The sequence below is a fragment of the Pelobates fuscus genome, chromosome 2 (assembly GCF_036172605.1).
Source record: "Pelobates fuscus isolate aPelFus1 chromosome 2, aPelFus1.pri, whole genome shotgun sequence".
NCBI classification, from domain to species: Eukaryota; Metazoa; Chordata; class Amphibia; order Anura; family Pelobatidae; genus Pelobates; species Pelobates fuscus.
Window position 1 is genome coordinate 227,110,543 of NC_086318.1, and position 17,601 is coordinate 227,128,143.

At 44.0% G+C, this 17,601-nt stretch overlaps 1 protein-coding gene across 1 annotated transcript in view; it reads left to right on the forward strand.

The window, feature by feature from the left end:
• The window catches only part of ENPP1 (ectonucleotide pyrophosphatase/phosphodiesterase 1), a 143,254-nt gene that overhangs the window by 111,777 nt on the left and 13,876 nt on the right, over nt 1-17,601 (forward strand). Inside the window, exons 21-22 of the mRNA XM_063443235.1 lie at nt 2,828-2,963; nt 5,266-5,337. Of these exons, the coding sequence (XP_063299305.1) occupies nt 2,828-2,963; nt 5,266-5,337 (208 nt within the window). The remainder of the gene's footprint in view (nt 1-2,827; nt 2,964-5,265; nt 5,338-17,601) is intronic.

The following is a 17,601-nucleotide window of genomic DNA, read 5'->3' on the forward strand; positions in this document are numbered from 1 at the left end:
GATGAGGCACCTGTGGCAAGGAGGGGTGCAAAACCAAGGAGTTGGCTAGACTACTATATATATATATATATATATATATATAATTATATATATATAAACATAAACAAGGGGCTAGCTGTACTCTCCTAAACACACATAAATAGGGTGCTGCTGGGAGCCATAAGTACAATAAAAATCCAGCACACTCCCTTATCTACTAAACAGCAACTTTGGTGCTGACAGACCTGACCTGGAAAAGATGGGGGTACATTGCCGTTGTGGCAGGCTTATGCAATGTATAATCCTATAATGCAACTAAACTCCCAATAATTTTTTTGCCTATATTAGGTGTTTTTTCTAAAAATCTAACAAAATCTGTCAGCACCAAAGTTGCTTTTTAGTAGATAAGGGAGTGTGCTGGATTTTCATTGTTATAATAGTTAATGCATGTTCTCCCTGGGTGTTCTTCTGATGAACATTGCTTTGTAGTTCTGGTCATTCAGTACTGTCAGTGGCTGAGCTATGTGCATTCTTTTTTCTGGAAAGATAAAAATACAGCATATTAATGAGGCCAAAACCTACCAAATGCATTAGAGTAATATTGGTGCCAAGAGAGTCCCTGTAACTTTGTGTAAACATAGATGTAGCATCCTTGGGAAATCCAGCAATGGTATGCCAACTCTATTCTATCAATACTTGGACACATAACCAAAACCCATTTATTCGGGCCACGATGAAGATATGGATAGCCAGCCGAGTGACTGACGGGCTCACCACGACGCCAGGCCCTCTGACAGCAATAACCCATAACCCCTACATCGCAGGAGGCCTGCGACCGGGAGATGTGGCAGGTCTTGGGGGCACGGACTGGACCTACATGAGGCAACTGTGCTCCGCTGCAAGGCTAAAATCCTTAATGGAGCTGATCCCAGAAGGCACCATTTCACTAATGGACAGGTTCCGCTACCATCAGATACAGCACTTTCACCGGACCACGACACGCAAACATTTGTTCCATAGGGAACTAACCGCCTTCGAACACATGTGCGTAGCCAGAGATCGACCCCTGAGGGGAATCACGCTCCTCTACTCCATGCTGCTCACGACCACACCACGCGCACCACAGCGGTACATGTCTCGCTGGGAACAAGCTACGGACCATACAATAGCGGACCAACAATGGGAAAAGATCAACATATTAGCACACCAGGGTACAGGGGGGCGCCTGAGTTTTGTCCTGCCTAGGGCAGCACAAAACCAGGATACACCACTGCACACAGCCAACTGCAAATCGAGCCAAGAGGCGGATTCCCTAGGCTACCCCACTCATCACTTACTCATACCCGACGACTCCCTATGCCTGCAACATATAACAACACCCACGTAACCTACGGCCCATGAAAACTATTGTACCAAAACTGCCGAAGTAGCGAAGACCTACCCCATACCACTAACTTCACCCCTGATGTTCACCATTATACCAAACATATAACCTATACCGACTCGCTTAGTTCAAGCCACTGTTTAGCCTGACGGCATCATACCATAACAATAGGGAGATAACCAAGAAGCTGGTTAGCAGTTAAGCTGACGTACCTATTGATTGTTATACCGTATTATATGATATAGATTGTTATTAATCATTAGACTAGCATGTTTACTATAAAATGGGCCTACAGTAACTCTGGGATGACATACATCGCATTGTGCTATACCCGTTATGTATGAAACCTATCGTCTCCCTTTTCTCATTCTGTACCCCATACACTTTTATGCCTCAATTAAAAAAAAGTGATTGACAAAAAAAAAATACTTGGACACATTTTATGAAATGTCAGGTTTACTTGCTCTCTACTAGTCTGTTAGATCAAATTCAGTACCTAGTCGCTACATAAGACATGAAAGGTTGTCTTTTTCTTTGTTTTGATAGAGCACCTGCATGTGAGGTTTTTACCAAAGTAGATTATGGAGCTCCAGTTGTATACTGCTGGATTATTTGTTTGTGCTTGAGTGCTGACACTTGCTTGTTATTTTGTACATAGCACCTTCATCCATCTCTGTCACATACATTAACCCCTTAAGCACCAAACTTCTGGAATAAAAGGGAATCATGACATGTCACACATGTCTTGTGTCCTTAAGGGGTTAAAGGAACACTAAAGTCATCTGAACAACTACAGCTTATTGCATTTGTTCGGGTGTGTAGAATCATTCTCTTTGGGCTTTTTGCTGTAAACACTGTCTTTTCAGAGAAAATGTAATGTTTACTTTACAGCCCAGTAGTAATTCCACTGGCCACTCCTCAGATGGCTGCTAGAGGTGCTTCCTGTGGTAGTGCTGAACAGTGAGTAGCACGCCATTTAGTGTTTCCACCTGCATGCAGACACTGAACTTTCCTCATAAAGATGCATTGATTCAATTAATCTCTATGAGGAGATGCTGATTGGCTAGGGCTGTGTCCGACTTGTGCTGGCTCTGCCCCTGATCTGCCTCCTTCAGTCTCAGTCAATCATATAGGGAAGTATTGTGGACCACCACTTCTGATGATGTCAGCTGACCAGGATGGAGCCAGCAGCTGCAGACTTGAATACAAGTAAGATTTTACTATATTTAGGGAGGTAAGAGTTGGCCAGGGGGGCTAGATGGTGGTTTTAACACTATAGGGTCAGGAATACAGGTTCCTTTAAATGAATTTCTTGGAAATTACCTAATATTCAGGAGCTTGCAATTTGTTTGTTGTTAATTCTCCATATTCCCAGTATAGTAAAATACAATGTATTACATGCACTAAGGCAGCAGTGCGTATCTGCATCCCTATGATTAATAGTGTCTGTTTATTATTTCCTAGGACTACTCCGCCATATCTGTAGGATATAATTCTTCATGTATTTTTGTGGATACCCGTATCCCATCTGGTATGAGTCAAAGTTGCAGATTTTATCATTCTCACTCTTCACTAAAATATGGATTTCTTTTCCCTCCAGGTAAGTATACATTTTTGTTGATACCTATATGTACAAGGTCTACTCTAACAAATATGAAATTAGCATAAACACTTGCCATATGTGCTTATCTACAAAAAGGCATCCGGTAGAAGTACATCCTTGTGCAAGGTGTATCAAAATAGAAAAAAATATCTTTAGTTATTTTGTCACAGATTATGCTGAAAATATGTATTAAAGAGCACCTTATCCACACAAGATCATTATGATGTGTATTGTGCCACATGGCTAGAATAGTTTGACGAATTATAATTTATAATATTTCAAGAAAATTTAAAGTTAAATGGCGCCACAGTAATACCCAAAACCAGTGCTGCACAAATTCACCCAAGTGTTATGCCAAAGAAACACGTATACATACATAAAATCTTGAAAACAATAAGGTGATAGCGCACAGTTGGTAAGTGTATATCACACTGGCAGAGGTAGGCAGGATAAAACCTGTTAATAAAAACATAAAAGTGACATAGCGCAGACTGTGCAAAGTGGTTCAGGTCGACTCTGAATATAGTATAGTAAAACCACTCAACTTATTTCTTTGTAGTTGGTCCCAACAGTATTTTCATCAGATGAAGACCAGGAACCGTAAATTTAGTAAGTAATATACTTTATTACAAAATAAACAAACACAATATACTTAGTGGTAAAAAAAACCTCTCAGCACAACGCCTTTCAACCGTAGCTGGTCTTCCTCAGGTGCATATCCTACTGTGTTCACAATATTCTATTTTATACATTTAGTTAATTCAAATTCAAAACACGTTACCAGGCAAATACCCTTATAAGGTATTCCCGGTTGACTCCGCCATGATGAGAAGGTCAAAAATGTTCTACCCATTGGGAACCAGCCCGCCCACAATATCCCCATTGAAGCTCCACCTTTTTCATCCGTCTATATTCTCCCGCTGGAGCTTCCAAGCTGGGGCTGTGGTAACATCCGGTTCCTTATGCGTTGGATGTCATTACGTTTACTCAATGACACCATCCGTCGGAGTTAATCACCCGGAAGTCTGGATGAAATGTTTCAATGAGTCCCCAGTGGCCATACATAGTGAGCAAAAAATGTGGGCAAATAAAACCTTAATACATTAAAAATGTATTAATATTAAATATGTGAGTGTCCTCTACATTTATTACATGAATACCACTTTGTACAGACTGCGCTATGTCGCGTTTATGTTTTTTATTAACAGGTTTTATCCTGCCTACCACTGCCAATGTGAAAGACACTTACCAACTGTGCGCTATCACCTTATTGTTTTCAAGACTTGTAATTTATGCTTATCTCAAAATTGTTAAATATGACACATTTGGCCAATAAAACATTGTGTCATATCCCCCATGCACCATCACTCTACCTGGGGGTATCTTCAGCAATATCCCCACTACAACCAAGGCTTGTACCTTTACTTTCTAGTTTGTTGTGTTTTTCTATTGTCAGAACCCCATCTGTAATTATGATATGTTGTATTTAATTAACATTTATATGTGTTCTCATTTATGTGAGCCTATATTCATGAAAGTTATATTTATTTTTATGGTCAATAAAGGCATTTAAATTGGCAAAAATATTTGCATATGTACACTTATCTCACTGTATTGAACTACAGTTCTCTGCCATACTATATCTGATATCTGCATTGTAAGAAAAGTTGCAAATGTGAAAATAAAACCTCTCACCTGTGCCCAATTTTGTTCTTACTTGTATTTAGACATTTCTATACATGAGTAAAATTAGTGCAAATGTAAAAATGACTAAATAGTTGAGACTGTTTTGGAGATTGCACCATTATCTATACCAAGGTGCATCTCCCTTAATTTTTTTTTACAGCCATGCAACGCACTTACATAATGCTGGCAAAGAATCAAAGGGACATGTAGTCCATAAAAATCAAAATGAAGTTCTTGCGGTGACAAGAGGTCCCAGGCACTTTTCTACCTGGAGGGGTTAAATAGTTAACAAACTGTATAACCCCAAAGGTTAATCTCCCTGTATGCAGCAGCTGACTACTCTAAGTCAGTCAGCGGCAGCCTTACCCGGCGGTGCTCTGTGCTTCCTCAAACTGTATAGGAGAAATCAGATGGTGCAGAGGACAGAGAGATCTATCACATGTCAACATGTGGGGTTAAACCATTTATGAACAGTTTAACCCCTTTGGGTAAGACTGGACCACCTCCTGGCACCATAACTTAAAAGAACCCTACGGGCACCATAATTTATCAAAATTAAGATTAACCAATACTTACCTATATTACTTTTTATTTTATGTATTTATTTATATAGGATATGCAGGAACTAAATCATATTCTGGATATAGCACTACCAATATTGTTCCAATGTATCCTGCTTTTCAAGGTAAGTTAATTTACAGCAATCCTTATTTAAAGAACATTTTTACATGACATTGTACATGAATAGCTACTGTTTATTTTACATTGTGTCATTTAAGTAGATTGGACTTATAATTTTTTTTCATTTAAATCATGTTTTAATGTTCATGAATGTGCACACAGATCAGAATTTTTTGGTGTCTTTTAGCAACAAAGATGAGTGTTTACATTTATCAGTACCAGCCCTCCTACAGAAGTACTTATATAAAATTCTGCTCACCAGTCAAGCCAAAAGACTTGCTTTTCCCACAGAAACCACAAAGCAAGTCTTAAGGCTTGACTGGTGTGCATATATTTGTTTAACATTGTATTAACTTTTACACAGACTTGAGGTGGAAGGGGTTTTCAATCACAATTTTTTCTCCACCATAACCTTGCCCACGAACAGCAAATACATTTGTAACCCCACTCATACGAAAGCGCACGAAACAGGCACGAACGCGGTAAAATAGATACTTAAACCAATTCCTAACACATGGTTATTCTCATAGGAAACTTCGTATAGCTACCTTCACTTCGGTTCAAGCTCTATACTATGTTGCACACCAACACTGCCACCTACTGTCAAAAGTTGCTAACTACACAACCTTTTTCACTACAAAAGTTACAATGTTTAATTGTTTCAACAGGAAATCTAGACAGTATATCTGTGACGTGGTATGGTTTAATGATGTAAAAATCTGTTGCTTCATGTTAATGTTTTCTCGGGTCACACGGACAAAATCAAATAGTAAATTTTGGCGGGACAATTCAATGTGATCAATCAGTATGAATTTTTCTCATGCAGCCACAAGGCAACAATTAAGACATAATAGTCAATAAGCATGAACCCAGCTCCTAAACTTTTAAACAAAGACATTTGTCACGGGGGTTAATATCAGTCCTCCCCCCTGGCCCCCACGCCTGAGCGGTGGGTGGGGGCCCTTAACAAGAATAAGGGTGGGGAGACCTAATGTCCTCCCCCCTGGCCCCTACCCCTGAGCGGCGGGTGGGGGCCATAAATACAAACTGGGGGGACCTAATGTCCTCCCCCTGGCCCCCACCCCTGAGCGGTAGGTGGGGGCCCTAAACAAGAATAAGGGGGGGGGACCCAATGTCCTCCCCCCTGGCCCCCTCCCCTGAGCGGCGGGTGGGGGCCCTAAATACAAACTGGGGGGGACCTATTGTCCTCCCCCATGGCCCCCACCCGTGAGCGGTTGGTGGGGGCCCTAATCAAGAATGGGGGGGACCTATTGTCCTCCCCCTGGCCCCCACCCCTGAGCGGCGGGTGGGGGCCCTAAACAAGAATAAGGGGGGACCTAATGTCCTCCCCCTGGCCCCCACCCCTGAGTGGTGGGTGGGGGCCCTAAATGAAAATGTAACCCCCTCCCCCCAGGTGACTAGGGGTCCCCAAACCCCTAGTCAACCCCTCCCCCCAAAAATAGACTCCTACCTACCCCCCTCACCCTAAAAATAATGAGGGGGGACTATTTAACTATTTAACCAAATAAAAATCCATAATAACGCCGCAATAAAAAAAAAAAAAAACTAGCGCAAAAAAATTATAATCCATCTTCACCCATGAAAGGCTCCGCGCAGACTGAGCTCTGCAGGGTGGGCAAGGCTTATAAAGCCTTGCCCTGCCCTGCAATTAGGCTCAGAGCACTCTGATTGGTGGGTTTAAGCCATCCAACCAGAGTGCTCTGACAGGTAAGTCTCTTCATAAGCCTTCCCCCGCCCTGCAGAGCTCAGTCTGTGCGGAGCCCTCGCCGGGTCAAGATGGATTTTTTTTTTTTTATTGCGTCGGTTATTATGGATTTTTTTATTTGCCCTTTTTTGGGGCTGAAAAAAAGATTTTAGAAGAAAGAAAACATCGAATGGTAAGTTTATTTTTACAGGTATTTAGTTAAAGGTTCCCCCTCATTATTTTTAGGGTGAGGGGGGTAGGTAGGAGTTAATGTTTTTTGGGGATGGGGTGACTAGGGGTTTGGGGACCCCTAGTCACCTGTGGGAAGGGGGGGTTAAATATGTATTTAGGACCCCCACCCGCCGCTCAGGGGTGGGGGCCAGGGGGGAGGACATTAGGTACCCCCATTTGTATTTAGGGCCCCCACCCACCGTTCAGGGGTGGGGGCCGGGGGGAGGACGACATTAGGTCCCCCCCTTATTCTAGTTTAGGGCCCCCACCCGTCGCTCAGGGGTGGGGGCCAGGGGGAGGGCATTAGTCCCCCCCCTTATTTTTGTTTAGGGCCCCCACCACTCAGGGGTGGGGGCCAGGGGGAGGACATTAGGTCCCCCCCCTTATTTTTGTTTATGGCCCCCACCCATAGCTCAGGGGTGGGGGGGGCAAGGGGAGGACATTAGGTCCCCCCAATTTGTGTTAAGGGCCCCCACCCACCGCTCAGGGGTGGGGGCCAGGGGGGAGGACATTAGGTCCCCCCCTTATTCTTGTTTAGGGCACCACCCACCGCTCAGGGGTGGGGGCCAGGGGGAGGACATTAGGTCCCCCCTTATTCTAGTTTAGGGCCCCCACCTGTCGCTCAGGGGTGGGGGCCAGGGGGAGGGCATTAGTCCCCCCCAATTTGTATTTAGGGCCCCCACCCACCGCTCAGGGGTGGGGGCCAGGGGGGAGGACATCAGGTTCCCCCCTTATTCTTGTTTAGGGCCCCACCCACCGCTCATGGGTGGGGGCCAGGGGGGAGGACTTTAGGTTCCCCCCCATTTGTATTTAGGGCCCCCAACCACTGCTCAGGGGTGGGGGCCAGGGGGGGAGACATTAGGTCCACCCCTTATTATTGTTTAGGGCCCCCACACACCGCTCAGGGGTGGGGGCCAGGGGGGAGGACATTAGGACCCCCCCAATTTTTATTTAGGGCCCCCACCCGCCGCTCAGGGGTGGGGGCGGGGGAGCAATAGGTCCCCCCTTTAGTTTAAAAGCCCCCACTCGCACTTCGCGGGTGGGGGCTCAGGAGGGGGTCCTTTTTTTTGTATTATATAGCGGTATAGCGAGTAGAGGCATAATTTTCTAATACTAAGTAATCTTTACTTAGTATTAGTAAATTTGGCTGAAAGACCAATTTAGATCTTTCAGCCTTTTAGTAGATAGCTCCCTAATACCGTGGGAATTAGGGAGTTATCTACTTATTCATTCCTGTCATTACATTGACTGGCCAAGTAACTTACAATAATCAAGTAAAATACATTCATATAAAATTTAAGTGTTGCAAATGCTTACAGCTGAATCCTGGCTATGTTTGTATACTTTTTATTTGAAATTGTATACAGTGTAACATTCTTCTTCTTTCACTGGGTAAGTATATTAGTACTTAGTCAATACTGTACTTCGGAAGTTCAGCACTTTGACACCTCGGAACTTCGGCAACTTTGGAACTTCGGCACTTCAGCACTACTACACTTTGGAAATTCGGTAATTTCGGCACTTCGGGACTTCGGCAATTCAACTATTCGGACATTCGGAAGCACCCGAATGGCCGAATTACCCGAAATTCTGCCGAATTTTAATTCGGACCGAAACGAATTGCACATGTCTAGCTATTTCCTTTTGTAACTTCTGTCCATGCATCGTTAACTGGCAGGTAGGGTGCCAGAACAGCCACAAGCTCAGGAACATAATCGGGAATTGCCGCAAGACCAACACCCATCCTCACATGGAGGTATTTTTGCCCATCGGTCCAAATCATAGCTAGAGTCCTGCAACACTCTAGTAAGAGGAGCAGTCAGGGTGTCACTTTCCCTACCCACTCTCTTCTCAAGCTTCCCAGAGGCCTACACCCCGCCATCATTTCATGACACAGCACAGAGCCAAATCATAGACAGCGCCTCTACGAGCAACTTGGCAATTAGTAGGGTCTCACCATCCCACGCGTAGATAAGTTCTTCGCCATCCGGCATTAAAACAGATGCCAGTTAACCTACCAAAAACATTATAATCATATGTCTAATTTTAATGTCATTATAGTATGTCTCACCTGTCAGACCAAGGAGAGACCAACTGCGGCCTCTACTGCGGGGGAAAACCAAGAAATCTAAAGTCCCTGTTTCTTGAGGTCATGGACCATCCCAAAGATCGCATCAGAACTAAAGTGAAAGGGTATAGCATACCCAGCCACCACCAGAAAGGCGGAATTATATAGACTCATGATGGCAAATTCTGATAATCCACAACCAGGGACCAGTAAGCCAATATAAACGACACCCTAACTGGGATACAGGCCACAATGTGTTCAATTCTGTCATCCATAAATAATTTAAATCAAAGGATGGAGAAGTTGGAATCGTCAACACCAGCTACTGTAACTCCTGCAGATCTGCTTCCCACACTAACCACCGAACAAACCGTCACACAAGGTCACCGCCACACCAACCACACAGGGTTCAGCTACACATCTCATCACACCCGCACACACGGTACCTCCCAACATTAAGGAGGACATATTGGAGGGAAAGGACATAAAACTAATGTCCCTTTTGATAGCATCCCAAGACTTAGTCAAAAATAAAACTTACAATTACGGTGACCTGTCAGTGGTGCTCAAAGCCAAAGATCCCAGACTAAACAAAAAAACTATCCATAACAGACTTTGTAATATCATTTGGATTGTACAGAGACATAATTTGCTTTAATTTCCCCCAGCGCAGCAAGGAACAAGACCTGTACATGCACAAATTGTAGACTTGTGGAACAAGTGATACCGGAGAAACTGACGGAAGCCAAGCACAGAGAGATGGACACAGGTTTCTTCAGGAAGGAAGAGATTCTTTATTGGATCACCAATCGGGACTCAGAGGGACTAATGTCACCAAAATACAGCAAGTTCTGAGCCCCGGACAATAGTGCAGGCTCCTTATATAGGCACATAACTCCTCCCATATTAAGCTCCACCCGCACATTCTCTTGACCAATCAATACAAATAAGAATTAACTTCCTGCTTGACCGCATGGCCTGTCCAGCACAATGGAGGAGGGGAATACTATATCCTGTATTCTTGCGCATGCTCCGTACACTACTGATCGTATCTTGCCTCGTGCAACCAACTGATCGATACGTCAGCATATGCACGTACACATGCCACGTGGTAATCTCGGCCTACTAAATTTATTTTTACCGAGATTCCACCACATTCCCCCCCTGATGCCTCTTGATATTTCACAATTACTTGAGGCATCACTTAACCTTGGTTTGCATACACCGCAAGTTACCTTGAACCAGACCAGACTTATCTATGATGTGAATCTTCAACACTCATCTTCCTGCATTGGTTCTCCCTGATCTAGAGCCTTATATTTATAAATTGCCATTATCTGTGCAGCAGCCTTCCTCTCTGCTATATTTTCTATCAGGCTTTGCACAGACCTAACTACTAAGGGTATAAGACACGGCAGGAGTAGACACAACATTAAAATTAGTAGGACTCCACCTACCACTGCCTTAAGCCCTCCAAACCACTCATACCAGCTACCAAACCAACTACTTGGATTATACCCTTTCCATACCTGAGTAGGCACATGCGCTAGTTTAACCATATGGCTAGTAAGCTCAGCTATTGCTTGCCCTTCGTCATCTATTTGAAGACAGCAATTGCTCAGGTTAAACTTCCCACATACACCTCCCTCTACTGCCAAAAGGTAATCCAAGGCTAATCTATTTTGGTATACTGCTGTCCTCATCCTGGTATTGTGTTTCGCTAGAAGTTTGAGCGCTTGTGATGTCTCGTTAGTAATGATCTCAACCACCGCCTGTAATCTTATAATACGGTTGAGCATATAAATTGGGGTTCTATAACCAAAGGTACCGTCCTCTGCCCACGTGGCTGGCCCATAGTAATCTATAATACGCTGGGGAGGCCACTCATTATCTTCCCAGGCGCCTATCTCTATGGGTCCCCTTTTCTTCCTATGATTCACATCATACACTTTAACACCTAAAGTCTCACCTGTTTCAATAGGTAACAAGAAGAAGGATGGTTTGAGCATACCCAACACACATGCCCCTTCCCAGTCCTGTGGCAACTCCGAATAGGCTTTCTTACCACAGATCCAGTACAAATTTGCTGGGGCTCTCCAGTTAGATGTGATGGATAAATCAAACCACACATCCTTTAAATTGGCGTATCTAGCAAACGGGTTAGATGGTTCTGAGACATTTGAAGCCGACCACCAAGTTGTATTCTTTGTATCATCATCATAAGCTTTTTGCCCTAGACAAGTTAATTCTCCTACAGAAGTATTATACATCATTCCTTTCCTCGCTATGCAAACATAACCTATGATGGAGGTCTTTAATCTCCACTCAGATTTACCTCTAACACTCATATGATAATCGGCTTGTGTAGATATTAATTGGTCAACTGCCTCAGAACCGGACATTACCTCCTTTGCTTCCCAAGGCCATTGGTCTCCCATGTTAGTACCTCCACACACATAGCAGTTGGTAACATTAAGACTACCGGCAATACTTTCAGCTAAATCAATAAACAGGTTTTTAGCATTATGGGGGATCTTATTATCTATGCTCATCTCTTCATAAAAGGAATGGTATACTTGATGAGTCTGGGAGGATACCGTATCAGTCTCTATCCCTATAAACAATACTGTCCCAGGATCTAAACCCGTCCCATATATTTGAAACCCAAATAAATTACCATATTTATCTAAGAACTTGTCGGGGTTATTTATAAGTATATGGACTGGATTGCATTCCATAGACTTACAATATGGACTAGTAGGCAACTTAGTCACAATCATGTCCTTGTCTACTGTCTGTCCCCAAGTTGCCCACCCCACACAAGACCAATATGGGCAAAAGTTATAATCTCTATTTGGGCATCTAGGGCTCACATACTTATTTTTACTACTGGGACAAAAAAAATTATCGTTAGACCCATACGTCCTCTCCCATCTAAGATCCCCACATACATTCCACGGCTTTCTACCACTTGATACCGCCTTACACGCATCAAATAGCAGAACACCCGAAGAATGTACGGATTCTAATACCGTCTTATTAATTAGGGTTCCCTGAGGATCTCCATTCAACCAAATTGTACGAGGTTGATACTCTGGACTGAAGCACTTAGGTTCTCCTACTCCTAAATGGCACACACTATATTCTATATTTAGGTATCTACATCTTGATACATCTCCTTTACACTCGTATTGCGAATGCCAAATTAGGGTTTGGGAAATATGGTTACCTGTTCTTGTAGTCTTAATGCATACCTCAAAGCTAGGAGTGTCGGTACCTCTACCTTCCTGAATATAAAAATACACATATAAAAACATTATTAAGAATACATCTTTCGTCGTCATCCTCAGTCTTCGTCCGTGCGAAGGCACCTCAGCTTCCAGGATGTAAGGGCTGCAGGGAATGGAGTTCTGCTCGTCTTCACAGGGGTCCCTTCGGGACTTTTCCTGGCTTATACACTCGTTGGTGAGCGGACAGGCTTTATTATGGCCTTCTCACTCACTTACCAAATCTCTGAAACAATAAAATTTGTAATCCACAAGGTTCCTCGTCACTCCGACTGAGTCGTGCGCTTTAACCGGATCTTGCAGGGATTCTCTGGATCTGCTGTAGCTTGCCAAGAATCGACTGCTGCTGGTTTAACCCTGGAGTGATGTATCCACGGAGTCACTTCGGCTACTTTTATCGCTGTAGGGGTAGACAAAAGAACAACATAAGGACCTCTCCACTTGGGCCCTAACGGTACATTATTACACTCTTTAATCCACACTTGGTCTCCTGGGTGGTAACTATGAACTGGGGGATAAATATTCACAGGTAATCTATCTTGTACCCATTTCTGTACCTCCTCCATAGTCTTACCCAACTCTACAACCTGCTGCCGGGTAATTCCTTCTCCCAACTGACTCAAATCCCCCCTTAAGTTACCAAGTACGGGAGGTGGTCGCCCATACATGATTTCAAAAGAAGAGAGGCCCATCCTTCTGGTAGGTGTACTGCGGATTCGCAATAGAGCTATGGGCAAGAGAACGTTCCACTTAAGTTGGGTTTCCTGACACATTTTAGCCAACTGATTCTTAATAGTTCTATTCATTCTCTCTACCTTACCAGAACTCTGGGGTCTATATGCCGTATGAAGCCTCCACTTTATACCAAGCATATGAGTCAGTTGTTGTAGGCACTGATGAACAAAGGCTGGACCATTGTCCGATCCTATAGAGCAGGGTAGTCCATATCGGGGTATTATTTCTCGTAGCAGGAATCTCACAACTTCCCCTGCTTTCTCCGTACGAGTAGGACATGCTTCTACCCAGCCTGAATAGGTACACACAACTACCAGCAGGTAGTGATGTCCACCAGATTTAGGCATTACTGTATAGTCAATTTGTAAATCGGACATGGGGAGTCCCCCCATAAACTGGACTCCTGGTGGCTTTACTGGTCCTTGCCTTGCATTATTTTTAGCACACGTTACACATCTTCGTACAATGGCCTGAGTCAAGTTGGACAATCTTGGTATGTAGAAATGTTTTCTGAGGGATTCTTCTGTACTATCTCTCCCAGAATGTGTCCCGTTGTGATAGTTTTGGACAATTTCTACCACTAGTGATGCTGGAATGACTATTCTTCCATCTTCTAACTGATACCATTTGTTCTCCAAATACTTTCCAGGTTCAGTATTTAACCACTCCTCTTCTTGAGCTGTATAAACTGGAGTCCATTGAGACAGTGGAGTTGGTATAAGAGCAGCTATATGCCCCACATACTCCTGTCTTCCCGATTCAGCGGCACGCTTAGCTGCACTATCTGCCATCCGATTTTCTTTGGTTACATCACCATCTCCTCTCAGATGCGCTCGACAATGTATAATACCGACTTCTTTCGGCTCCCACACTGCTTCCAATAGTTGTAGGATTTCAGCTGCGTACTTGATTTCCTTGCCTTCTGAATTCAATAGTCCTCTTTCTTTATACAAAGCTCCGTGGGCATGAGTGGTTAAAAACGCATACTTGGAGTCCGTGTAGATGTTCACTCTTAAACCTTCAGCCAATTGTAACGCTCGTGTCAGTGCTATAAATTCTGCCTTTTTGTGCTGATGTTCCTTTTGCCAGTGGCCGAGCTTCTATCACCTTGTCTATCGTTGTTACTGCATATCCTGCATAGCGGATCCCTTCTTTCACATAACTACTGCCGTCGGTGTAATATTGAACATCGGGGTTCTGGATGGGAAAATCACGAAGATCTGGTCTACTTGAAAATACTTCATCCATTACTTCCAAACAATCATGTTGACTTTCAGTAGGTTGTGGCAAAAGGGTAACTGGATTTAAGGTGTTTACAGTCTCTAAATGCACTCTTGGGTTTTCACACAACATTGCTTGATACTTGGTCATACGGCTGTTACTAAACCAATGATTTCCTTTGTAATCCAACAACGTCTGTACTGCATGTGGGACTCGTACATAAAGTTCTTGACCCAGAGTGAGTTTATCGGCTTCAGCTACTAGCAGGGCGGCTGCAGCTACGGCTCTTAGACAAGGTGGAAGTCCACTGGCCACTGCATCCAGTTGTTTAGACATGTAGGCAACAGGTCTTTGCCATGATCCCAAGTACTGTGTCAATACTCCCACAGCCATTCTTCTTTGCTCATGTACATACAGGTAGAATGGTCGTGTGTGATCAGGTAGACCTAATGCTGGGGCACTCATCAAAGCCTTCTTCACATCTTCAAATGCCGTTTGCTGTTGTTGAGTCCATAAGAAGGGGTCGTGCTCTGTACCTTTGATAGCTGCATACAGAGGTTTTGCCAGTATCGCGTAGCTGGGAATCCATATCCTACAGAAGCCTGCTGCCCCCAAGAATTCTCGCACTTGTCTTCTATTCTTGGGTATCGGTATTTGGCACACAGCTTCTTTTCTCTCTGGCCCCATAATTCTTTGACCTTCAGAGATATGGAATCCCAGATATTTGACAGTTGGCAAACACAACTGAGCCTTCTTTCTAGACACCTTGTATCCTGCCTTCCAGAGAATGTGTAGTAGATCGTGCGTTGCTTGCTGACATATTTCTTTTGTAACTGCTGCTATCAACAAGTCATCTACATACTGTAACAATACACACTCTCCTGGGATGGACTCGAAATCCAGTAGATCTTGACTTAGAGCTGAACCAAATAGGGTAGGTGAATTTTTAAACCCTTGGGGCAGTCTTGTCCAGGTCATTTGGCGTTTTGAGCCCGTTACAGCGTTTTCCCATTGGAAAGCGAAGATACATTGACTTTCTGCGGCAATTCGGAGGCAAAAGAAGGCATCTTTGAGGTCTAGGACTGTAAAGTAAGTAGCCCCGCCCGGAATTAAAGCAAGCAGGTTATATGGATTGGGCACAACTGGATGTATACTAACAACCGCATCATTGACTGTTCTCAAGTCCTGTACAGGTCGATACTCATCTGTACCGGGCTTTTGAACAGGCAGCAATGGGGTGTTCCAGGGGGAAGTACAGAATTTTAGGATACCATACCGTATGAACTTATCCAGATAAGATTGGATGTTCTTCTTAGCCTTCTGCGGGATGTGATATTGTCTTAGGCTCACTGGATAAACCCCAAGTTTTAGTTCGATTTTAATAGGTGGAATATTGCGGGCCAATCCTGGTGGGTTGTTCTCTGCCCAAACTCCTGGTATGTTGAATAAGGACTCATCACTCCTAGGGTTTTGGCTAGTCAACGCTGTATAAAGTCGCCAGTCTTCTTCCTTTGGTACGGATAATGTCATAATACCTGAAGGTCCATTAAACTTTAAGGATGTTGTTCCATTTGGTAGGAACGTAATCTGCGCTTGTAACTTAGATAGCATATCACGTCCCAGCAATTGGACTGGACATTCAGGCATATAAAGGAATTGATGTTTTACTACGTGGCCTCCCAATGTACAGAGTCGACTTTTAAGAACCGGTTTTGCAGCACTTCTTCCAGTTGCTCCTTTTACAGTAATAGTTCTTCCAGATGGAGGAGCAACTAGGTCAGTCACCACCGAATGTTCAGCACCAGTGTCGATCATGAACGCACTCCTTTTTCCCCCTATTGATACATCGACCATAGGCTCCGCTCGACCAAGGGGGATGGAGCCCGGTCGGTATCAATAGTCCTCCATGACCGTGTCAGCCAATCCTACAAAGTCCCTACCTTCTCTATCGCGGGACCTTTGCGATGCTGGATAGTACCTATCTTCCCTTACACTTCCTCTGTTCCCATTACTCCCTCTATTACCATTGCTCCCTCCGGGGCCTCCTCTACCTCTCGCTCTGCCTCTAAAGTTTCCGTAACCTGCCCTGGGTAGGTCTCTCTCGTACTGCTCTCTTTGCGGACACTCGTTTCTCCAATGCCCTTCTTCCTTGCAATACGCGCACTGATTCCTACTCAAAGGCTCCCTATTCCATCTACTATCGCCTCTATCTGGGCCCCGTCTATCTACGCCTGCGATCGCTACCGCTAGCATATCAGCCTTTTTACGCATCTTGCGCTCTTCCTCTTTCTTTGTCTCTGTTTCCCTGTTCATGTATACTTTATTTGCTACCTCCATTAGTTGGGTGATAGACATTCCTGCAAACCCTTCTAACTTTTGTAGCTTGCGCTTAATATCTCCGTAAGCTTGGCTGACAAAGGCGGAGTTTACCATTCGGGAATTATCAGCGTCTTCCGGATTAAAGGGGGTATACAAGCGGTATGCCTCCAATAATCGGTCATAAAAGACACTGGGCGCTTCATCACTTTTCTGAATCACCTCAACTGTCTTCAACATATTAATAGCTTTCTTTCCTCCGGCTTTCATGCCAGCAATTATAGCGTCTCTATAGGCTTTGAGTTGAACCATATCTGCGCCATTAACATTCCAATCGGGATCGGTATTAGGGTAATGTGTTGCGGCCCATGCTGCCGGATTGGCTTGATTTAAAGCACGGGCTCTATCCTCTAGCGCTTTAATGGCCGCTTGGTTAATCCTTGTCCTTTCCTCATTATTAAAAAATGTCATTAATAACTGCTGGCAATCAGCCCATGTCGGATTATGTGTCTGAACTATCGAGGTGAACAGATCGGTCATAGCTTGTGGTTTCTCAGTGTACGAGGAATTGTGGGTCTTCCAATTCAAGAGATCGGTAGTCGTGAACGGGACATATACGAAGACTGGGTCAGCATGTGCCATTTGACCTGCGGCATCGAGATAGGCTGACCCAGGATTCAGACGAAGAGGCATCTGATAATGCTT